Genomic DNA, 24864 nt, shown 5'->3' with positions numbered 1-24864 from the left:
GACTGATTTTTCAAGATGACTTTTCAAGAATCTTTACTTACGGCCAGCTTTCACGTGATTTGCCTTTGTTGTGTTCTGCTCCTCCACTATTTTCTAATATGCCCCTCTTATTCTGCAGCCTTCCATGGTTCTCTCTCTCTCCCTCTCCCTCCCTCTCTCTCTCTCTCTCTCTCTCCTCTCTTCCACCCTCGCCAGGCCAGCTTTCCTCCAAGAGGATCACAGTGAGGAAGTGACTATCTCTGGGGCCAGTTCACTTGTGTAATCCTGAAAGGGGAGTATGGGCAAGGTTCAGGGCCAGCTGGCCAGCTGCTAGCCACTCTAGAGCTCGTTAGGGACATCAGCTTTGTAATTTATGTGCTCATGGGTCCAACATAGAGTAACTTCTCCGTGGAGAGGGAGGATGGAAGCTTCTAGGCAGACCTGACATCTCTCTGATGACATATCAGGTGGGGTCCTCTGACTCTCTCTTGATTTGGCTGTCGAATTCGGGTTTGATTTGGCAGGTCACTTGACTCTGCTTCCTCCACTTCCTCGGCTGTAAAACGGGGTCACCACTTCCTAGCCAGCATCACAGGACTTTATAAAGACGAGCAAATACTGATGACAAGCAGTTTACAAGAAGAGCCAAAGCCTCAAAGTTCTACCAATTCCCACGAGGTGACTTCAGGCTCTATTGGCCTCTCTCTGCCTCAGTTTCCTTGCTGAAAAATAAGGATGGTTATAGGATCCATCTCGGAGCTGCTCTGAGGATTAAATGAGATAATATTGTAAACGAAGTACAGTATCTAATACCCTCAGTAAATGTTATTTGTTTCCCCTCATCTGCACCTCGTTTTACCATCTAGTTTGTGTACCAGAACACTGGAATGATAAAAGAATCCTAGAATGAGAGGTTAAAAACTCTCTCATTTTATAGACAAGAAAAAAAGAGACTTGGTGAGGTTGGGTGACTTGCCCAGGGCTTCTGATTCATTAGTGAGAGTCAGAGTTCAGGTCTTCTAATTGTTGGTTCAAGCAAGTCTCCATTTTCACTCCTTTAAAGGCTGTGCTGGTATTTCTATCCCCAGATAAGCCTTTCTCCGTCTGATTTTAAACCTAAGACCAGTTCTGACCATTAAGCAGTACATCTTCTAAGTCTCCTGCAGCCCCACGAAACCTGCAGACAACGTCCGGGAAAGGGCCCCCCCCGCCCCCAGCCCCCTGCAGAAGGCCAGGAAAGGTACCGCTTGCCCAGAGACCTGAGCAAACCGCTAATGGAGACAGCAGGTGAGGCGGGAGGCCAGGGAGCTGCAGCTGTTGGCAAAGGTTGCCCTAGTAACCGTGCAGGGCTCCATTCAGGAAGTGAGCCCAACTCCAAGATGCAAAATGATCGCCTTCAAGGGCTCCTGTGAGCACAAAGGAACCAAAGGAACTGAGGGATGGCCAGGAGAAAGGGAGGTGTGGGGTGAGATGGGGGCCCAGGCTGTCAGTTACAACCTTCCACCTTCCAGAGAAGAAAAATAACGGAAGAGAAGAGCTGTTTGAATCTTCTGGCCTGTGTGAACCGTAAAAACACCCATTTAACAGGAGTCCCTTTGTGGCGATGGAGGGAAGCAGGCGCCCCTCTGTTTACCAGCCTTATGAAACAGTATGCCGGGAGAGGGGGGAGAAATCCCAAACCTTGCTAACTTTATGGGGGCCCTAAACTCTTCTTGCTGCCTCTCTTTTATTCACACTGATGACAAAGACCATTTGCTACCAGTTTATTGGAAACTTTTTTTTTTTCACAGCTTGAGCTGCTTAAATGCAGGGAGCTCCCTCTCCCCACAAATCGCTGTCAGACACTTGCTGAATGGGCCAGGCTCAATTATGCTCCTGCCACAGGTTCAGCTCACACTGTGACCCTGCATGGCTTCCTGCTATTCATATGTGTTACTTCCCCTTTGTGGTAATGGCTTGTGGCACTTGGCCAGAAAACATTATTAATTTCAGAAGTGGACTGACAAACAACAAACCCACAGTGAAACGAGAGGAAGTGCTGGGGAGGCCAGCTGTCGGCTTGAGCAGAGCTGTAGGAACTCAGTGTATGCAGGTTCTAGAAGGAAAGGAGACGATAATCCACAAAGAGGAAATGCACTAAAATTATCCACCGCCCATATTAAAGAAAAAAGAAAGAGAAAAGAAATCAGAGAAAAGTGGTGGGGCGGGGGGAGGTGTGTGGAGAAGCACGCAGCTACTCGAGCTGCAGCTGGACAGGAAATTGCTAACGCTGCTTGCAAATCCCTACTTTGAAGAGGCAGTTTAGGGAATGCCAGGAGCGGAAACCGTTCAGAACTGGATTAACACGAGCCAAGTTGAACTGCAACCCACTTCTCCTTTCGGAGCTCTGGCTGACTTGGGGCACCCAAATGGGAGAGACTGACTTGGTGTTTTTTTGCACTGTTTCTGCCTTTTATACATGCCTAGGTGCTAAAAGTCACACTGGACGGCTTGATATGATTGCCATAAAATCAGGGCTACTTGCCTCCTACCAAATAATTCAACTGGTATCTCACAGGTACCGTGTGGGTGAAAAGCCCATCTTTCTCCCCACTGCAGACCAAGGGACCAAGCTCATTCAAAAAGGGCTGGAAATTTATGTTCTAATCCTTTTGATTTCATACACCTGCCCTTTATTTTGATTTGTGTATTTTGACACTCAGGACGAGGAGAGGTGTGTCCCAAGGAAAACGACAGGATATTAAGCCTTTAAAGTAACTGTCCAAAATAACCTCAACATAAAGTTCCAACAGGAGTTTCTGGCCCACGTTCTAAATCAAAGTACAAAGCACATTAGGAGTGGCAAGGCTTCATTTCAAGTGCCAACGTGAAACCGTGGCTACATCTAGACTCGGGGAGAAAGCTTAGCTATGCCCTGCCCTGTACACGAGAAAGGAAAGGGGAGACATCATCCCAGACTCATTTGTTATTCCAACGCTAGAATTCGCAGGTAGAATTGCCAGACAGTTACAGACCAGAAAAAGAATCATCTCTATTTTCTCCCTGGCATGTCTAAGTATTATTGAGCAGAAGACCCTGAGAGGGAAGGAAAGAGAGGTGAACATTGCAACTGTCACCTTGTTATTCTGGTGCCCCCCCCCTTTAAGACTATTCATGAATAACCAAATCTTATAGTTCAGCAAGCTGGGCTCTGAGACTTCATTTTTCTTCAAGAGCATTACAATTTTCTTAAGTAAGCCAGAACTTATTAGGAAGTATTGTCCATTGGAATGATGTAATCACTCTCTTCCCTTCGTATAAAGTGTTATCCATAGGAATGATATAGTCAATCCCTTGTCACTTTTATTTGAAGCAAAAGATACACCTGAAAAATTCTTGGAAATAGCTTAAAAGATGAGAACTTTGCCCCATTATTCCTACATGTACTTTACAAGCCAATATCAATCCCCAACTGAAAAAGTCCTAAAATGAGTCACTTCACATGTAAGTACAATTAAGGAGAGATTTTAAAAATACACATTCAATAGCCAAAATAGTTATTTATTAATAATTTAAGGTTTTACATTCTTATAATAAATTTCAGCTCAGAACTTTACACCATGAACATAATGGAGCCACTTGTCTCCCTCCTTCACAATCATATGCATGTCGCCTGTTGAATGGGTCCCCACGCTCACACACACGCTTCCAGTTACGCACAAATTGTTTTTAAAAAGCAAAGAGACCAACCCAAAGTATTGCATTTGAGGTGACACTCCCTGAAGAATTTTGTACAGAGGTAATATACTGTTTAGCACAGCTGAAGTTTAAAAAAAAAAAGTGAGCCCATGATTTTGGTGTCTTTCCAAGATATCCCCTTTGAGACAATACAAGCCAAAATATTTACAAAAGTAAGGCAGAGTCAAACTACATTAAGAGAAAAAAATAAGGTCACAAGGAAGATATATGAAAGACACTGGAGACTGCACCATAACAGGGTCTCTGTGATCATAAGTGTCCATGAAAACGTCATTCAGAATTGGTAAAGTCGAGCATGCTGCAAATATATCCTTTGGATTAGAAAAGAGCAAAAGTTTCAATTGTTTTAAGAAGTGGCATACTGCTCTTTCTCCCTTTGGACGATTTCTTTTAAACCCATCAAAGGAAAAACAAACACAGTTCAAACAAACACTGTCAAATGATTTAAGATCAAATATTTACAATAATCAAATGGAGTATCAGATTCATTTGATTGATTATTTATTTATTTTCTTTTTTTTTTTGCAAACTGATACTACAAATACAGAGCTGAAACCTCTCTTTGGCTCCTCTATATGCAAAATTGAGTCAGTCTTCACTGAAGACAATATAGAGTCAGTTCCAGATGCAAAAGGAAACAGTCATACAAGGCCCTAAAGAACACATGCTCCTACCCTACCATTTGGTCCTACCCTATATACCTGGAAGTTCTCGAATCCCAGTCCCTGCAGGGGTAGGCTGTACACATGGGTGTGGAGCAAACCTACTGCCTGTATCTATACAGCAGGTCCTGTTCTTCCAACGAGAATGGAGCAAATCTCTCCCTTTGGAATAACCAATTCCACACGTGGTAACCTTGTCTAATACAGACAGCTGGTGTCATGTTGACACCTGGGCCACATACAAAGAAAGCAGCCCAGCTGATGCTGCTAAGAGAAACTGCTGAAGAACGGACACATCCCAGTGTGGGGCCTTTCACGTGGATTGCAGGGAGTCCACCTGGTAGACATTCTGGTTGGAGGGCGTGGTGAAATAGAGCTGCTGTGCTGGGACCCGGTTGTCACAGGGGCTGCTGAGTCCCAGCGTCCTCTCGAAGTCCAGCAGCTGGCCCATGAAGTTGAAGTTGGGGGAGATGTTGGATTTCTTCATCTTCACAATGTCATAAGCATCGTTCATTGACAGGTTAAGCTTCTGCATGAGATAAGCCACAGTCACAGTGACTGAGCGGCTGATGCCAGCCAAGCAATGCACCAAGACACCACAGTTTTTGCCCCGGGCTTCATCTGTAAACACACAAAAAAGAAAGGCAAAATGTCAGTAGACTGAAAACCACCCTTTGTGAACGACCAGTCTAAAAACTGAATAATAATGATAATAATAAAAAAGATTAAAAATAATTGTGTGCAGCAGTTGAACCCTGCAGGCAGCAGAAAATGTATCACTGTGATAAAACATGTACACTGGGCACAATTACATATTTCAGATATTTTCTGAGAAGGGAGCTTTTGTATTAAGTTCCCGCCAACAAAAAACTCCTTAATGTGTGCATTCTTTGCCCCAGCATGTGAATACCAGAAACCCTGCAATATGGTCGTGAATGCCTTTTATACAGACAAGCAGACTGCAAGGGTCTATTAAATTATTCTCCAACTGTTGTGCAGCTAACAATGGAGATATTCAGGCATTTTAAAAGAGAGAGGGAAGTCACAGGGGACAGCCCATTAGGAGGAACAGGATGTCGACATGGCCTGAAAATGAGTTCCTTTGTAATAGGAAATGCATTACAATGCCTGGAGATTCGCTTCTCCAGGCTTTCAGCCCACAGTCCTTCCTGCTGGGCTCAGGTTACCCTCACTGTCTCACTGTGAACCGGTATCACAGTAACATTCAGCTGGATTACAACATCTAGCATTCACAGGGCTTTCCAACGCCTAACTTCGTATTCTCAAACAACTCCCAGGTCTTTTAAAATTACAAAGTCATGCTAGAATTCCTGTCTACCTTGAGTACTATTATCTGGCCCTCCTCTAGTCCAAAGATTGTGGGAAAATTCTGTTGTCTACTTACGAATGGTCTCCCTTTCAAATGACTGAGTTCAGAGCCAAGCAGCAGACAGCATTTCAGATACACCTGTGGTCTGCAGCCTTGTCAAAAGGCACTTTTTCTTAGCAAGAAGATAAACCAGAATTAAGAACGCCCTTGGAACATCAGAGACCGGCAGCCCCACAAATTAGCAAGCAGCAAGAAAGATGAACAGCTTGAACTCTAGGAAAGGTTAGGAATTTTGCATTTCAAAGTCTGAGCGAGGACTGTTCAAGTCTCACCTATGAAAGAAATGGCCTCAGGAAAAAACTGGGACAGGTTTTGGCTCCAGTGATCCGAGATGGGGATCTGCTTGTATTTGAACTCTCCCGCGTTCTCAAAGAGATTCGGCAAATTGGGGGTGACGTTCAAGATGTACTTGATGCCGAACTCCTCCAACACGTCCAGGTTGGTGGAGTCCTTGGCACAACCCAAATAGAGGAAGGGCAAGATCTCCACGGGGAAAGAAGGCTGGCTGTTGGACAGCGGGCTGCCATCCGAGTCCGTTGCACTACTGGGGTCTCGGTCAAGGTCAGACTCAATGTCCGAGGAGGAGTCGGAGCTGATCCGCAGGCCCCCGAGCCCCAGCACTGGCAACGGTGGCGAGCTGCTGCTACACGAGCCGTCTAGATTGGTCTCGCAGTGCAGAGCGAACTCGGCTTGGAACTTACTGAAACCACCTGCCAGGACGAGAAAAGCAATCATGTAACCGGAGATCCCGTAGTAGTTTTCACAGCTTTGAGAGCCGCAGCCTCACGCAGAAACACACCACAGAACCCTTCCAGCCGCCCTGCACACAGAGCCAGATACAAGAGAAAGACACTGAAGTGTGCACCCTTGGGAACAGAACGAACGGGCCCGCCTCCCCTGGGAACCTTTATTCTTCCGAATCCGGAAACGCACAAAATGGCAACTTTTCCGAATATCTTGAAGGGCTAGAAGGGGTCAATCTGCACCCCAACGACCTCTGCCGTCCTGCAAAATCTGAACTCAAAATCGAACGATAGAAAGCAGGGAATGGCGGGGAATATCCCGGGTAGGAAGGAGACCTAGTTAGAAAGAACCGGCTAGCGCCTGCGGCCGGAAGCCGGTCGATTCCGCGCGGGCCCGGCTCGCGGGTGCGGGACTCTAGAGAGGTTCGCAGCCGGGAGCCGGCAGACTGCCCCTGGCGCAGCAGCGCGGCTCAGAAGCGCCAGCCGAGCGCTGCAGGGGCGCTTCCAGCACGCGCGTCCCGCCTGCAGCTCGCAGCCCGGTGTCCCCCGTCCTGCCCCCGCGCGGAGCTCCCCCTGCTCGTACCTTCCAGGTAGAACGCCCGGCAGCCCTCGTCCTTGAGCTTCTTGAGCAGCAGCCCGAGCACCGACTCGCCGCCCGTATTCTCGTTCCAGTCGCTGCTACTCTCGTCGTAGAGCACCACGGTATCGGTGCCGCAGCGCCGGGTGAAGCGATCCCGGTCCTCGCCGCGCGTGAAGAGCGCGCGTACCGGCAGGTTGCCCTTCTGCAGGCGCCGCAGCATGATCCCCGGGATGGCCACGTTGATGGCTGACTCGATGTGCGACGACTCGTACAGCTCCTGGGGCCGGCAGTCCATCAGCAGCAGCCGCTCGTTGCCCAGCTCCAGCTGCTCGTTGAGCCACGCCACGGTCTTGCTGATCGCCATTTCCGACGCGAAGGGCACGGGTCTGAGCGTATCTATCATGAGGGTCGAGCTGCCGAAGAGGGCGGGGTACCTACCAGACGCCCCTCGGGGCAGGCATAGGCCGAGCGCGCCGCGCGAAGCCGCCGCTCTCAGAGCGGGGTTGAATTCCACCTCGCCCTTCCCAAACCCGGTTAGCGGTTGGGGCAGGCGAGACAGAAGTGAAGCCGGCGGTTCCCTCTGCACCCAGCTGCAGCCGCTCGCTCTTAGTGTCAATGAATCTCTCTGAATGAAGCTGCCCGAAGAGTTTTGTTCCTCCCCGGTGAATGAAATCCAATTAATTCGGACTCCGTGGTACTCAGAGGGGAGGAAAAAAAAAACCCAGCGGCTCCTAATCCCTCCCTCCAAGACTGCACCTCAAATCCACCCGGGCGTCTTTCTCCTAGGACTATTCAAGCCTCGATTTGCTCACTCTCCCTTAGACTCAAGCCTCGCACACCCCCCTAGCGAGGCAGCTCCTCAATGGATACAAACAGCGAGCGTCTCAATGGATACATTCTCCAGGCCAGCCAATGAGCGCGCTGCGGAAGGGGCTGTTGCCGTGGGGACGGGCCGGCTGGAACAGGTTGTGTTGATGAATTGTTAATGAGTTTGTCATTCACAAAAACGGAAAGGAATTTCCGCTCCGGATAAGCCCCAGTGCAAACAAGCTGCAACAGCGGGCTCGGCGGGAGGAAGGAGAAAGAAGAGGAGGCGGTGGTGGAGGAGGAGCAGGGCACACAAACCAGGGCACTTCAGTTGTCTCATGTTTCCTTCTGTTGAGAGTTCACACTTCGCTTCGGAACTTTTGCGCACAAATGGTGCAATTAGCAGGCACAAAAGCCCTTGTTCGCGACGCCTGGGCGCGCAAGCTAGCTTTAGGGAAACTTGTGCTGACTTTTTCCCTTTTATTCCCTTTAAACTCATTTGGACTGGAGTTCACGTTAACCCCACCCCCACCCCCCTTAGGCAGTGTGTGGCATTTGTTTGCCAGCTTAAAAAGCCCAGCTCTGTTTACTCTGATGTTCTTTTAGCTGAGGCTGTGTTGGGGCTGGTGAACTGCCCGGGCTTTAGTGACCGATGAGGTGTTAAATGCTAATCCAACATCTTTTGAACAAACCAGGATTTTGTTGAAACATTTTTAAGCAAGCAAACAAACAAATGCTTGGTTGTCCAGAGAATAGAAAGCAAGCTTTTTCTTTAAAAAGAGCGTTTTAATTAATTTTTTTTTTTAAACAGTGGAGACTGCAGGAACAAACTCGTTGGGCAGTCCGATGCTTTTATTCCTCTCCGGGGGCGTGGGGTGTTATGAACCATTGTTACGGGGATCCAAATCCCCCGCCCCCGCCCACTGCGCCCTGGGAGGGGGGCGGGTAGCGCTCGTTAATCATTTCTGAGCAAGCTAGCTCAGCTTCCGACACAGGAGCCCGCCTGGAAGGGCCGCCTGGGCGAGGTGCACCAAGGGCACGCGGAGCCCGGCCGTCTGTCCCCACCATCCGCAAAGCCTGGGGAAGTCCTCCCGCAAGGCCTGCAGGCTGCGGGGGCTCTGGAGGGCTCGGCGATTGGTTACTGTAGACCGAGGCATGTCAAAAGGGAGACTCCCTCCCGCCCCCGACTTCCCGCACAGGGTCACCCCCTTCCCTGCCCGGGCATCCCCTCCCCTGCGAGTCGCCGGGCCCTCGCGGAGCACCGCCCGCTCCTACGCGTTGCGCTCCTCGTTAGCACCCGCCGCCTCCGCCTCCTCGTTCAGCGGGCGCGGGGCGTCCGGCGACACCGAGGACCGGTGCAGGGCCGATGCGGGACTTCGGGCTCCGGAGAGGCCTGGGGTGGGTGTGGGGCGAGGAGAAGTGCCTGCCGTGAGCCCCTGCTCCCGAGGAGAGCTGGGAGTCCTGGGGAAAGTGTCTGCCGCGCTGCAGAGCCAGCAGGTAATTGGGGAGGTGCTCGCTAGGCCAGCGAGCTGCGCTCGGCCGGGGTACGGCGGAGCGGGGCGGGCGGCGGGGTCCGGATAGAGGCGTGGCGGGCGGGGGCCGCGGCGGCGGCGGGTAGACGCATTCCAGGCGCGCAGAACTCTGTTGTTATATAAAAGTACCGGGGCTGCAGCTCCCGAGCGGAAAGCCACCTGTGTGCGGCCTGCGCGGCGCGCAGCGGAGGTGGAGGATGGGGGCCTGCGGCCGGAAGGCGCGGGCCCTAATCCGGCTGCCCCTCCCTAACCCACGGCGGAAAAGAGGGCGCGCATTGTCCCGCCGCCGCCGCCGCCGCCGCCTGGGAGGCGGAAGCGGAGGCAGCCGCTCGGCGGGGAGCGGCTTTTCCGAGCGCCCTCGCGGCGCTCTGCGTCCACCGCTGATATCGCCGAGGGCACCTGAGGTCGCGGGGTCTCCCCAAGCCAGACGCCCCACACCCACGGGCCGGCCTGCTGACCCCCCCGCTCCAATTTGCATTTTTAGTCACCCGCCTCTTCTCTGGTTTGGGGAATGTAGGCTAAAAAAAGGCGGCTGCTAGGCCCAGGTTGCCAATTTTGGAGCTTTGCTACAGTCAGGCCGCCCCTGGAGGAGCGTGTTCGGTGAAGGTGGGAGTTGCAGCGCTCCTATCCCCGCGCCTTTTTTGGGCATCCCTTGGAACAGAGCTCCCATATTTCACTGGATATCATCCAGTTCCAGCTGGAGGAGGCCTGCGCTGGAGTTGACGCCTTCGATCCGCCTCCACCTGTTGCAGATGTCCCTACCCCGAGACCTTTCTGTTACTGGGACCTGGAGGCGAGGAGGGGAGAAGCAGGATGCCTTGCAGCGGAACTGAGAAGTGCATAATCTTTCAGCCCAAGACCTCCGACAGAAAATGCAAGAAGGGAAATTGTTTTCCACTTAGCTATTTTTAAAGTGCTGTTACCTGAGCCTGGGCATCAGTTTGGAAAGATGGTTGCAACACTTCTCAAACCTGAAACATTTAGCTTTACCCATGCTTCTGAACCCTCAGTCCTTCTCAGGACACTGTATAAAATGGCATTCAGACCGCTCGGTCCTAAAACGTGCGGTATAAAGAAAGGGCGTCTGGAGTGGGGCGGCCTGGGTTTGAATTGTACCCTCACCCCTTCCTAAATGTGCGACCTTGATTACATCGTCTAACTCTTTTAAGCCGTAGTCTTCCACGCTGGCATACGGAAAATGACAGAATCGCTGTGATGACTGAATGGGTAAAGTGAGATGCCCTAAGACGTTGTTGGTGTGTCATTAACTGTTAATATTATTTTTATCTTTCTGAATTCTGAACCTGCAGAATGGCCCCCGTCCTTTCAATCCCAAAGACGCCCTTTGATGCCTAACAGCCCGCCTGAAATTCCCTAGTCTAAGGAGAAATCCTCTGAAGAACTGCACTAAGCAGTTAAATCCATGCCAATTTAGCCGTCAAGCAAAGCAGGTGCTGTTACAGACCACGATCAAAATTCTTTAACACAGTTAAATACCGAATATACCCAGCTACCCTTCTAACTTCTCCCTACTGGTCCCCTCTTAAACACTCTGTACACTAAGCTGATATAATAGAAGTCATATGTAGTGGGTATTTACCACCTGGTGGGCATGGTCTTGATTTCTGTGTTTACATGCATATTTCCGTCAGTCTTCAGAAAACCCATGCAAATTATCCTCATTTACAGAGATTAAGGAATTTGCCTGAGGTCACACAGGAGCCAACGGTGGGGTCAGGATTTGAAGCCTGACTCTTCACAGAGCCTCAAGGACTACCACATACCCATATTACAGGGTGTTGTGGAGACCGCGCCCACCGCGCTCTGCTGTTGCTGCTGAAATTTGAAGGATTCAAGGTCTGCACTTTGAATTTTGACCACCAGGCATTTCCGGGCTTCACAAATTATGTTGCTCCTTCCCCACAGATGTCAAGGATCAAAAGTTAGGCTCATTTCCTTCCTGCTCCTTTTACATCTGGCGGTTTTCTTTGACTGTATGCACCTTTTCATTAGTCAACCATTCAATAAATGCCCATACAGTTTTCTTTCTTAGAGTATGTCTTAGATGGTAATCCTCGCATCTACCATTACTGATGTGTCTCAGTGTAGCACGTGGGCCTGAGTTCAAATCTTAGCTCTGTCTCTAACTAGTATTTTGATAGGGGAAAGTCACTTAACCTCTCCGGGCCTCCATTCATTCATTCATACGCTCATTCACTCACTCGCTCATTTACTCTAGCTCCAGGAAAGCAGCAGTGAATAAAACAGACAAGAACCCTGCCCTCCTGGAGCTTATATTCTAGTAACAAGAGACAATGAGCAAAATAAATAATTATACAGTATATTAGAAAGGAAAAGTGCTATGGAGAAAAATAAAGCAAGGAAAGGAATTCAGCAGTATGTAAAGTGGGGAATAGTTACACCTGCCTCAAAGGACTGCGAGGATAGAGACAGCCAAGATGACACACAAAGGGCACAAAGTAGGTATTCAACGGTTTTTAAACTCATTGCTTCATTTCTGCATAAAACTGACTCGCTGTTGCTGGTGATCCTGCTTTGAATCTCATCAAAGATGAGGCCTGGGGCCCCCAGGAAAAGCTTTCTCAGGAGAGCTCTAGTGACTATAAGAACCACAGGCTTCCTTACTTCCAGAGGCCTCAGTTCCCTGCCTAGGGTATCAGTCACGTGTAGAGAGCTATGTTTAAAGGCTGGAGAGTACAGCAGGTCATCTCTGATCCATTTTCATAAGTGCACAGAAACAATTTCATAGATCCTACTGTCTCTCTGTGTGATAGTGTGTGCGTGCAATGAGCACTCGTGCTTGAATTCTTCCTGGTGTTTCCCCCTGGAAAATTCCTTAAAAGAAAATCTTTCAGTTATAAATGTTTGCTTGGTTATTGGAGAAGCATTCCAACTTTGCAGGAATTTTCCTGCATTTGAGAACACTTGCGATTGATGAGACCTGAAAGGGTTAGTATGACCTTTAATCTTGGAGTAATCTCTATGAATATAATGACATTAATTAACACTCATGTGAAAATAGTTAAACAGATTTTCACCCAATAGAGAGAGTATGTTTTGGAAGATCTGAATTAAAAATGGAGTCTTTGTTTTTTTATTTGTTTTTTTATTTTTGGCTGTGTTGGGTATTACTTGCTGCACGTGGACTTTCTCTAGTTGCAGCGAGTGGGGGCTACTCTTCGTTGCGGTGCATGGGCTTCTCATTGCGGTGGTTTCTCTTGTTGCGGAGCATAGGCTCTAGGTGCACAGGCTTCAGTAGTTGTGGTGCGTGGGCTCAGTAGTTGTGGCTCGCCGGCTCTGGAGTGAAGGCTCAGTAGTTGTGGCACACAGGCTTAGTTGCTCCACGGCATGTGGCATGTACCAGGGATCGAACCCACGTCCCCTGCAGTGACAGGTGGATTCTTAACCACTGTGCCACCAGGGAAGTCCCTAAAATGGACTCTGTGGCATATCCAGGATTCAGGTTTTTTCGAGGTCCCAGGGAGGCCCTCAAAGTGACAGTCAGTGGAGTGAAGTCAGACAGAGAAAGACAAATATCATATGATATCACTTATATGTGGAATCTTAAAAAAAGCGTACCAATGAACTTATTTACAAAACAGAAGTAGAGTAACAGATGTAGAAAACAAACTTATGGTTACCAGGGGGTAAGTGCGGGAGGGATAAATTGGGAGATTGGGATTGACACACACACACTTCTATATATAAAATAGGTAAGTAATAAGGACCTACTGTATAGCGCAGGGAACTCTACTCAATACTCTGTAATGACCTATTTGGGAAAAGAATCTAAAAAAAAGAGTGTATATATGTATATGTATAACTGATTCACTTTGCTGTACACCTGAACCTAACACAACATTGTAAATCAACTATATTCCAATAAAAATTTTTTTAAAAAGTGACAGTCAGTGAGTTTCAGGACAGCTAAACCTCAGAACACAATTCAACTGCATTTGAGAAATATGTTTGAAATAGTCTGACTTTAAATAAACGGCATATGGGGTTCACAAAACTCTGTTGTGCTTTCTTGACAGGTGCCTTGAAAAGACAGCAACTTATGTCAGACCGGTAGGCACCGTGGAACCCAAGAGGCCCAAAGGACTGACAATAGGAAACCAAGGTAATACACAGTGATGCGCTGTGCATGGAAAAAACCACAGGGAGCTTCAAATGTGAGCCGCAAATTAAAATAACATGACTGCAGATCCTCGTTTGCCATCAGACTGCTTCTGGTGTTGCAGCTTCATGCAGCTTGCCCCAGGGTCAGCTGCAGGGAGCTTACTGAAGGCGGGTAACAATGTTTTGTGGTGCGTGGGCTCAGTAGTTGTGGCTCGCCGGCTCTGGAGTGAAGGCTCAGTAGTTGTGGCACACAGGCTTAGTTGCTCCACGGCATGTGGCATGTACCAGGGATCGAACCCACGTCCCCTGCAGTGACAGGTGGATTCTTAACCACTGTGCCACCAGGGAAGTCCCTAAAATGGACTCTGTGGCATATCCAGGATTCAGGTTTTTTCGAGGTCCCAGGGAGGCCCTCAAAGTGACAGTCAGTGGAGTGAAGTCAGACAGAGAAAGACAAATATCATATGATATCACTTATATGTGGAATCTTAAAAAAAGCGTACCAATGAACTTATTTACAAAACAGAAGTAGAGTAACAGATGTAGAAAACAAACTTATGGTTACCAGGGGGTAAGTGCGGGAGGGATAAATTGGGAGATTGGGATTGACACACACACACTTCTATATATAAAATAGGTAAGTAATAAGGACCTACTGTATAGCGCAGGGAACTCTACTCAATACTCTGTAATGACCTATTTGGGAAAAGAATCTAAAAAAAAGAGTGTATATATGTATATGTATAACTGATTCACTTTGCTGTACACCTGAACCTAACACAACATTGTAAATCAACTATATTCCAATAAAAATTTTTTTAAAAAGTGACAGTCAGTGAGTTTCAGGACAGCTAAACCTCAGAACACAATTCAACTGCATTTGAGAAATATGTTTGAAATAGTCTGACTTTAAATAAACGGCATATGGGGTTCACAAAACTCTGTTGTGCTTTCTTGACAGGTGCCTTGAAAAGACAGCAACTTATGTCAGACCGGTAGGCACCGTGGAACCCAAGAGGCCCAAAGGACTGACAATAGGAAACCAAGGTAATACACAGTGATGCGCTGTGCATGGAAAAAACCACAGGGAGCTTCAAATGTGAGCCGCAAATTAAAATAACATGACTGCAGATCCTCGTTTGCCATCAGACTGCTTCTGGTGTTGCAGCTTCATGCAGCTTGCCCCAGGGTCAGCTGCAGGGAGCTTACTGAAGGCGGGTAACAATGTCCCCAAACAATGCAGCCGTGGAAGGAAAGGCAGGTAAGCTTACACGGGGACTAACAGGCAGCTAGACAGCAGCAGTTCCAGAGTCACATCCACAGTCACATGGAGGGAGTGGTCAGAGCTTTCCTGTAAAAGATATGGCACTTTCATACCTTGCCGGAATTATACAACCTGAAGAAAAGTATGAACTACGGTGAAATTCAGACCTTGACCCCAATCGAAGTTTTTTAAAAATTAGGTCTTCATCAGCTTTCTTGTGTTTCTGTTTCCCCTCCCCTGATGGAATACCTATTAGTGTACATTCAGGATCCCATAGAGACTCTATCAAGAATATTCTTTGGAAGTTAGTCTCTAGTAAGGAAATTCACTTACAGCTAGCAGTGTTGATTTCTTCTTTCAGATGCTTTTGTCCTTTTCCTTCCCATGGGAAAACATTCCTTCATTCTTCCCTCTTCTCTTTTATTTTCACAAAGTAGGAAAGTAAAAGCACATGTAAATGTATGTGTAGGAAATCATCAGGAGGTTGACATCTCTGCATCTGCAGTATAGCCAAGTTCACTTACTGTTAGATTTTTCTGGTTTGCTTTTTGTTTTGGAAAAGGAATGACAGCACCTTGCTTCCCATTGTACTATTTCCAAAGCCCCAGTGAGGATACTTGGTGGGAAATTAGGCTTACATTTCCTTCAGGGAAGGTGAGGGACTCTATGTATTCATCTTTCAGGAACCTTCCCTGGTCGTGTCATGGGGCCTCATGTGTGCAGCATCCTGGGCATTGGCCATGCCGCATCTACATACAGTTTATTTGCCCTGTGCCTCCTTGTATGGGCCATGTTTCCTCGGGTGACATTTCTCCTCATCTTGTGTTCCTTTATTTATGCAGGTGTGAGCAGCACAGGTAGCTGTTGTGTAAGAGAACTAATTATTTTTCTAAGTAGGAATTATTTCCTGCCAGCCTAATTTTGCCTCAGCAGTCAGTAGAAATGACTGTGTGTCCACAATGCAAGGAATGCTTTCGCTCAGTTTATCAAACTTAAGAACTCACAGATTCCTCAGGAATATATTTGTGGAACCCCAGGAGCTTCCAAACCCCAGTCTAAGCAGTACTGCTTTAGGGCATTTGGTGGGTCAATTACAAAAGCTATATTTGGATATACCATGAAAATAACAACAGAAAGCTACAATTTATTCAACACCAAGCTTTGCACGTGTTCAGTCTAATTACGGTGATAATTCTGCATAGCAGGTATACTATTACCACAGCTTTATAGTGGGGAGGGCTGGGCTCAAATATCAGGTAATTACACTGGAATCTAAATATCTCAGTCCCTTCAAAACCTCTTTAGTACCCGCTGCTCCCTACCTGATAAGAGTGACTTCATGCAACCTATTATTAAATAGCAGCATCTACATTATTTGTTCAGTTTTATCTTGCTGGGCAAGCCTGGGAGTTCTAGAGTCAGACCAATCTGGATTCTAAACCTTTCTCGAGTGTGACTCTGAAGGAAATCACATAATCGCCATATACCTCAGTTTCCTTATCTGTAAAGTGGGGATAGTATATCACAGGACTATTGTGATAAATGAGTTACATTTGTAAAGGGGTAGGAACAATCCTGAAACAATACTAATTCATTGACAGTTACCTGTTTTTATTATTAACACACACACCCCGCACACACACACACACACACACACACACACAGATCTTAATAAATGTTTACTGACCTCGCTGAAAAGGGATTATATAATGAAAAACACTACAGTGCCAGTTTTGTTCTTAGGAATAGAAAAAAAAATCAGTGCAAGCTTCTGAAAGAAAAATGCTAAAGAACAGAGTCAGTTGCTTTACCACCCCTCTTAGTTGCTGATGCAAGCAGCCCAGATCTCAGTGTGCTGAGAGATCTGGATAGATTGGGGACCTTGGGGACATTGGTTGTCTTGGAGGGATTTCCCAGCAGTCTAGGACTGACTTGCTGAAGCAGCAGGCACTCCCCCCTCCATCACCGCTGGCTCACAGCCCTTCCTTGCACTGTGCTTGCACAGCCTGCAGGAGGTGAATTGGAAGTCTACTGGCCCAAGCGATGTAACCATCCTCAGTGATCTGGGTTTGTTGTCGCTGATGGGAGCACACATTGATATACTCAAGCTTTTAAGGCCTCCTGCAACGAAGAAATCTCCTCTGGAAAGTTCCTTCCTTCCTCTGACGTCTTGCCTGGCAAGAGTGCCCTGCTAAAGGCCACATGGTAGAAGCATGCCTAGCCTTAAGTAAACAGGCCACCTGCTCAGCTCAGTTTCTATAGTAATTTTTTGCACATGCATGATTCCAAGGTTGTTTTTATTAAATGTCTGACAAATTTTAGGTTTCTCTGGAGCCATCAGAAGTTTTAGATTCTCTACCAAAAGTCTAAACCCTTGCCAGGTCATGCCCCTTCCCTCCCCCAATCCATCCCTCTCGCCTAACCAGTTTCCCAGGAAAAAAGCCTTTATAATGGGGATTTCTCTGCCCTTTTGTTATAGTGTCTGTACCGTAATTTACTTTAAGTAATTCAGTATAGCTACTGTAGTACTCTAATGCTTTAAAGATGGAGAATTAGCTGTGACATTCTCTAATATGAACCAATACCTTAGACTCAGTGACCTGTGAGGTTTTTTTTTTAATTTGCATAAAACATGTTAAAAAGTTATATCTGTTGCTGAAATTGGTGGTGCTTGCGATGTGTCTTGTTAGGGGAGGTGTGACATGACCCGTGGATCTTGTATGACTAAGATATAAGAGGGCAGCCAGGGCTTCCCTGGTGGAGCAGTGGTTAAGAATCTGCCTGCCAATGCAGAGGACACGGGTTCGAGCCCTGGTCCGGGAAGATCCCACATGCCGCGGAGCAACTAAGCCCCAACTACTGGAGCCCGCGTGCCTAGAGCCCGTGCTCCACAACAAGAGAAGCCACCGCAGTGAGAAACCCGCGCACCGCAACGAAGAGTAGCCCCTGCTCGTCGCAGCTACAGAGAGCCTGCGTGCAGCAACGAAGACCCAACATAGCCAAAAATAAATAAATAAAATAAAATAAATTTAAAAAAAAAAGAGGGCAGCCAGACCACCTGCATAGGTAACCATGCAGCCTCCAGCACTGGAGCCTGTGACCCTCCACTTCACCTAGGACCCTGCCCCCTGCCCTGTGAGACTACACCCCCTGCTGGGTTTCATTTTGGAATGTTGCTGCCTTTCCTTCAGCATGGGCCTCTCATGCAAGGTGCTGTTCATCAAAATACTGAGGTGGAGAGAAGGACTCAGTTTGGATGACTGTACGTACTTGCTGAAACATTTTTGTGTGTGTATATCTAGTTAAATTTGGTATGAGATTTACTTTTATAGTGAGAGTGAGGTGGGGTGCAGTGAAGAGTGTGACCTAAATCTGGGGTCTCGAACCACTAGAAGCCTCTGATTTTTATCCAAAGAATCTGACATTTATCCAACATCCACCTTGGCTCAGAAGCAAAGCATTTGAAAAATATGGATGCTCAAATCCCAGCTCCAGTAAGTCCGATTTAAATGATACCTGGGTCCGAGACATCGATATGTTTCAAAAGTTCCCCAGGGAATTCCAATACGCAACCTGGGCTGAGAACCTCTGCCTGAGAAGGATTCACAGCGTTCATTCCGCTTGCCTAGGGAGAGGTTTCCAGCCAGACCGGTGGGTCTCAAAATAAATGTTTAGAAACAGCTGGAGGTACTTGCCTGTGGCCCACACTCCAGACTCCCACTCAGGGACCCTGACTGAGGTCTAGAGAGGGACCCAGGCAATTGCCTTTTAGTCCAGCAGCCAATAGTGGCTCTTACAGATGGACCACACTTTGAGAAGTTCCTAATAGCCTGGACAGCCAGGTTCCTCACCCACCAGCTCTGGTCCACAAAGTATAGACATTTTCTTGTAGGTTACCTGGAAAGATGAATCAAATAGTACACTTTATCCGCAAATATCAGAACTTCGTTACAGAAAAATGCAACCTCAGACATAACTAATCTGCTTGTCCTTGTCAACTCAACTCTTGAACTGGCACGAGCTCTGATTTCTTTCAGGGGGCTGAAACGGTACCCAGATCTGCCTGTGGTTTTGCCTAAAAGAGGGTTTCTCTTGACAACAGCATCAAGTCTTGCGTCGAACACTGTTGTGTGTCTAGATCTGAAGTGATTGCTGGAGCATATGGAAATCAGTAAGAGTCAGACCCTGCTGTCACAAAAAAGAAGTCTGACTGGGGAGGTTAGACACATGCCCAGGTTCCTAGAATGTAAGAAACTAAATATAGTAATTGCAATAGAAAAAATGTACAACGGGAACAAGAGGAGGAAATGGGTCCATTGAACCTGGGTGTTGGTAGGTGTCCCAGAGAAGACAATATTCGAGTCAGATCCCCGTGGGTAAGCAGATTCCCCCCTCTCCATGGTCCCAGAAGGGTAGAAGAAGAAAGGCCTTCTGGGTAAGAGAGCCAGATGGCATGAGCGAAGGTTTGGAGGCATGGACGGACGTGCGTGAGAACCAGAGAGCAGTTGAGCAGTTATAAATGGCACAGAGTGGCAAAGAAAGAGGAAAGGTAGTTTAAAGCCGGATGGACCTGGGCTTTGGACGTCCTGCTAAGGAGTTTGGAATTTTTCTTTAGGCAGTGAGAAGTCATCACAGATTTTTATACAGGGGTGTGACATGATTTCAGAATATGGTTCTGGTAACAAAGCGGGTGAGTAGACTGGAGGGGAGAGAGAAACTGGGGGCAGGAAAACCAGTTAGGTAGCAATTGCAGTTGTTCAAGAAAATGATGCTCTCCACCATAATAGTCCTATTCCTAAAATAATGTACTAATCATCTTGCTTCATTTTATTCCTCTTATTTCTGGGGCTAGAAAAATCACTTAGCCTTTCTGTGACTCAGAGTCCCTCCCTATTAATAGAAGATGACAAAATCCTTAACTTACCTCACACAGGGAGGTGCTGAGAGATGCTTGTAAGCCAGGAAAGAGGGGGAAATGTTATTCTAAATGCCATTGGTGACATTTCTCTCCAGGAGACAAACTGCCTTTCGCCTCTAACTTTTTATTATGAAAATTTCAGACCTGCAGATAAGTTGAAAGTTGAGTAAAAGCATCAGAAACAGTTAAGTTCCTGCAGAAGCTCCAATTGCTCAACTACCCAGGAAGTGGCATTTCTTTTTTTTTTTTTTTTTTTTTGTGGTACGTGGGCCTTCCACCTGTAAAAAAGAAAAAAAAAAAGCTTGTCTCCCCATTGTTTTTCTTTTCATTAGAAACAAAAGTGTAAGGGATGTTACTCCTGTTGCTGAAATGCGGGTGGGGGGTGTCCCCTGTCTGTAAAGGAGCTAAACACGGTCATTTAAGTGAAGAGTTGGGCATAATGCTTTCAAGTGTTCTTGTTTTGGGGGTCCTAGACCCTGGCCTGGTAGCAAGGGACACCTGGCCGTGCCTTTTCCACCTGCTGCCGCGGCCTCTCTGACAACTAGATCGCCATTTCACCGCCCAGAACCATAGCAGAATTCTCTCCTCTTTTTGGAAGGGTATCACCGGTATCTGTCACAGAATGCAGTACAGACTGAAAATGCTTTCCATTTTGTCAAAATGACTGTCTTCTACCTTTAAAAAAATCCATCCATCCATATTAAAAAATATCTGCTGAGTTGGGGCAAGATCTTCTGAGGAATAAAAAGATAAATCACATGGGGACACTCACCTCAAGAAGCTAACAGGTGGGACCATGACCTAAGAGAGAATGTTGCCGAAGTAGCATTCAGTGTGCAGGTAGAACAGTATCAAAGTTCAAGATCAAAAAGGATGGTGGTGTTAGGTGACGGACAGAGTCCTGCCAACCCAGGATGGGACGATTTAGACTTACAATGAGGAACTCCACGGTTCTTTGTTTTATATATGAAAACTAAATGATTATACAGTGATATAATAAGGGTACATGTCAGGAACACATAAGGAGAAGATAATATACAGTACTTTCTAAGGAGTTACATAAGGAATGAGTGATTAGTTCTCTCAAATGGAAATATTTGCTCTGGTACAGTAAATTATTCTGATTCATTTGTTCTCTCTTAACATGCATTTCTTGGAAAACTTACTGGTGAAATTCATCACAAAGTAATTGGGAGATTACAAATTACAGAAGAATAACCCTTTTTAATCCTTACACAAATTAGTTCTTATTTTAAGGGCAGTTTAAATATCACAACATCCCAGTCTGCATTTGCATTTACTTGCCCATTACACGTTAGATTCTTTTACTTCACAGAGCTCAAGGAAAACAGCTAGAAACATGGCTGTGCTGGCAACAAAGAATCCGTTACAAAGGGAATTAATAAAGATTTATCCATTTACTAATAAAGTAATGTGACCATTTGATAGTTCTAATTTCTGGTTAGATCTTTAAAGGTGACTTATTCACTTCTTTTCAAAAAAATGTGCAAGACATAGACTGGGAGAAAATGTTTGCAAAAGACACATCAGATAAAAACTGTTACCCAACATATGGAAAAAAAAAAACTCTTAAAACTCAACAGTAAGAAAATGAACAATCTGATTTTTAAAAGGGCCAAAGACCTTAATGGACACTTCACCAAAGATATACAGATGGCAAGTAATCAGGGAACTGCAAATTAAAGCAATAATGAGGTACCACTGCACACCTATCAGAATGGCCAAAATCTGAAACGCTGACACCACCAGAGGCGGGCGAGGTTGTGGAGAAACAGGAGCTCTTATTCTTTGCTTGTGGGAATGCAAAATGGTGCAGCCACTTTGGAAGACATTTTGGCAACTTCTTACAAAACTAGACATACTCTTATCATAGGGTCCAGCAATCATACTCCTTGGTATTTACACAAAGAAGTTGAAAGCATGTCCACAAAAAAAAACCTGCGTGCAGATGTTTATAGCAGCTTTATTCATAACTGCTAAAACTTGGAAGCAACAAGGTGTCCTTCAGAAGGTGAATGGGATAAATAAACTGTGGTACATCCAGACAGTGGAGTATTATTCAGCACTAAAAAGAAATGAGTTATCAAGCCATGAAAAGACATGGAAGGGGCTTCCCTGGTGGCGCAGTGGTTGAGAGTCCGCCTGCCGATGCAGGGGACACGGGTTTGTGCCCTGGTCCAGGAGGATCCCACATGCCGCGGAGCGGCTAGGCCCGTGAGCCATGGCCGCTGAGCATGCGCGTCCGGAGCCTGTGCTCCGCAACGGGAGAGGCCACAACAGTGAGAGACCCGCATAACACAAAAAAAACAAAAACAAAAAAAGAAAAGACATGGAAGGAGCTGAAAAGCATATTGCTAAGTGAAAGAAGCAAATCTGAAAAGGCTACACACTGTATGATTCCAACTATATGACGCTCTTGGAAAGACAAAACTATAGAGACAGGAAAAAGATCAGTGACTGTTGAGGGTTGGAGGGAGAGAGGGATGAATTGGTGGAGTACAGAGGATATTTAGGGTGGTGAAACAATATTATAATGGTGGATACGTGTCAGTATATATTTGTTAAAATTCATAGTATGTCCCACACCAAGAGTGAGCCCTTATGTAAATTGTGGACTTTGGGTGATAATGATGTCTCAGCATAGGTTCCTCACTTATAGCAAATGTTCCACTCTGGTGGGGGATGTTGGTAATGGGGGAGGTTGCACCCTGCTCAGTTTTGCCCTAAACCGAAAATTGCTCTAGAAAAGTCTTTTTTAATTAATGAAAAAATAATGCGTATGCTGCTTCCAGTTGACTTGAAACTACAGAATACAGTTTTCTCATGAATTAGATGAAAGCCCCTTTTCAAATGTCTACATATATTGTACAATTTTTTCTTCTCTTAAAAAATAAAACATTATTGGGCTTCCCTGGTGGCGCAGTGGTTGAGAGTCCGCCTGCCGATGCAGGGGACACGGGTTCGTGCCCCGGTCCGGGAAGATCCCACGTGCCGCGGAGCGGCTGAGCCCATGAGCCATGGCCGCTGAGCCTGCGCGTCCAGAGCCTGTGCTCCGCAACGGGAGAGGCCACAACAGTGAGGCCCGTGTGCCGCAAAAAAAAATAATAATAAAAATAAAAAATAAAACATTACTGAGTTATATTTGGATAGATGATACTTCTTCATGGAAAAGGAAAGAAGTGGTAGAGAGTAAAAGTAAGTCTCTCCTAGATACCTAGTTCCTTTCCCTAGAGGCAACTATTATTAACTGGTCTGGTACATCCTCCCAAAGAGAGAGTCTATGCATATACAAACGTATACATTTACTATTACTGACGTTATTACCAATGTTACACAACAGTAGCAGACTAAACATACAGGAGTGCGATTTGGTTTTTCACTGAGCACATTTTGGAGATGGGCTTTGTAAATTGATACAGCCACTATGGGGAACAGTATGGAGGTTCCTTAAAAAACTAAAAATAGAACTACCATATGACCCAGCAATCCCACTACTGGGCATATACCCTGAGAAAAACATAATTCAAAAACACACATGTACCCCAATGTTCATTACAGCTCTATTCACAATAGCCAGGTCATGGAAGTAACCTAAATGTCCACCAAAAGAGGAATGGATAAAGAAGATGTGGTAGAGATATACAATGGAATATTAGCCATAAAAAGGAACGAAATTGGGTCCTTTTGCAGAAACATGGATGGACCTAGTGTCTGTCATACAGAGTAAAGTAAGTCGGAAAGAGAAAAACAAATATATTAACACATATATGTGGAACCTAGAAAAATGGTACAGATGAACCTATCTGCAGGGCAGGAATAGAGATGCAGATGTAGAGAATGGACGTGTGGACCCGGAGCGGGGGGGGGAGGGAGAATGGGATGAATTGGGAGATTGGGATTGACACATATACGCTCCCATGTGTAAAACAGATAGCTAGTGGGAACCTGCAGTATAGTGCAGGGAGCTCAGCTGGTGCTCTGTGGTGAAGGAGATGGGTGGGATGCAGGGGAGGGGAGGGAGGTCCATGAGGGAGGGGATATACGTATACCTATAGCTGATTCACTTCATTGTACAGCAGAAAGTAACACAACATTGTAAAGCAACTGTACCCCAATTAAAAAAAAAAAAGAAAGAAAACATAAGAGCTTCTTCATTCTCTTTAATGGCTACATAGTATTCTGTTACATGAGCATAGATAGCATAGTTTATTTATGCAATCTTCCTATCCATGGGCATGGTGGTTCTTCATAATCTTTTCTGCTACTGCAAGCAATAACTGCAGTGAATATGCTTTTATACATTTATCTACTTCGTATATGTTTGTGGGATAAATTCATAAATGTGGAATTGCTTGGTCAGAGTATGCAAGTTTATAATTTTGCTTCATATCACCCAAACGCCCCTTTCAGAGATTGTACTAGTTTGCATTACTGCCACTCATGTATTTTTTTCATACCTTAGCTGACACAGTGTGCTCTCAAACCTTTTGCCAATCTGATAGATGAATCTTGATATCTCGTGGTGACTTTAACTTCCATTTCTCTTATTAAGAGTCAGGTCAAGCATCTTTGCATATGTTTAAAGCCTGTTTGAATTTCCTTTCCTATGAACTATCTACTCATATTCTGTCCCATTGTTTTGATTGGTAAATAAGTAAATTAAAATCCTATTTTATTTGTATACCTTATTTTTTAACCATAATATTAAGTTGATGGTAGCCACTGAATTTAAATACCATAACTCAATCATTAGTTTCAAATAGAAAAAAAATGTGGAGGCACTTAATCCCTGAGCACACTTTGATATATAACTCACTGGTGCTTGACTTTTCCTTTTCAACTCATTCTAAATGTCATCTTATAATGAAAACTGTTTCTAGTCCTCAGGCTTGCTCAGGGTCCAGCAGCTCTGGTTTTTGTTTGTTTTGTTTTAATCCCAGAAGAGTGTCTTAAACTCAGCCTCAGACATTATTATCTATGCAAACCTTCTGAGGAATTTTAATTCATTAAAATAACAGCCTTAATATTGTCTTCCAGCATTCACAGTCTCTGCCTTTCGATAGTACCAAATATCTAAGGGTCTTTAT

General features: G+C 46.0%; 1 protein-coding gene and 1 long non-coding RNA gene across 3 annotated transcripts; both read right to left on the bottom strand.

Annotated features, from left to right (window-relative positions):
* Positions 1 to 3498: 3498 nt before the first annotated feature.
* Positions 3499 to 7963, bottom strand: DUSP6 (dual specificity phosphatase 6). 2 transcript variants are annotated; one of them, XM_024754383.1, is made up of 3 exons: positions 7096 to 7963; positions 6042 to 6479; positions 3499 to 5000 (listed from the first exon to the last, which is right to left on the bottom strand). In XM_024754383.1, the coding sequence occupies exons 1-3, from the start codon at positions 7493 to 7495 to the stop codon at positions 4693 to 4695; spliced, it is 1146 nt and encodes a 381-aa protein (XP_024610151.1). In that variant the 5' UTR covers positions 7496 to 7963; the 3' UTR covers positions 3499 to 4692. The 2 variants fall into 2 exon arrangements, with proteins under 2 accessions (XP_024610151.1, XP_024610152.1); XM_024754384.1 differs by lacking the exon at positions 6042 to 6479 and having other exon boundaries at positions 7096 to 7947.
* A 6656-nt stretch (positions 7964 to 14619) lies between these two features.
* LOC112405804 (uncharacterized) lies at positions 14620 to 19898 on the bottom strand. The gene is made up of 3 exons (XR_003004429.1): positions 19763 to 19898; positions 15172 to 15255; positions 14620 to 14925 (listed from the first exon to the last, which is right to left on the bottom strand). It is a non-coding gene; the product is annotated as an uncharacterized LOC112405804 (long non-coding RNA).
* Positions 19899 to 24864: the final 4966 nt, after the last annotated feature.

The sequence above is a fragment of the Neophocaena asiaeorientalis genome, unplaced genomic scaffold (assembly GCF_003031525.2).
Source record: "Neophocaena asiaeorientalis asiaeorientalis breed wild unplaced genomic scaffold, Neophocaena_asiaeorientalis_V1.1 scaffold92, whole genome shotgun sequence".
NCBI classification, from domain to species: Eukaryota; Metazoa; Chordata; class Mammalia; order Artiodactyla; family Phocoenidae; genus Neophocaena; species Neophocaena asiaeorientalis.
This window is presented reverse-complemented; position numbering and strand designations above follow the sequence as displayed.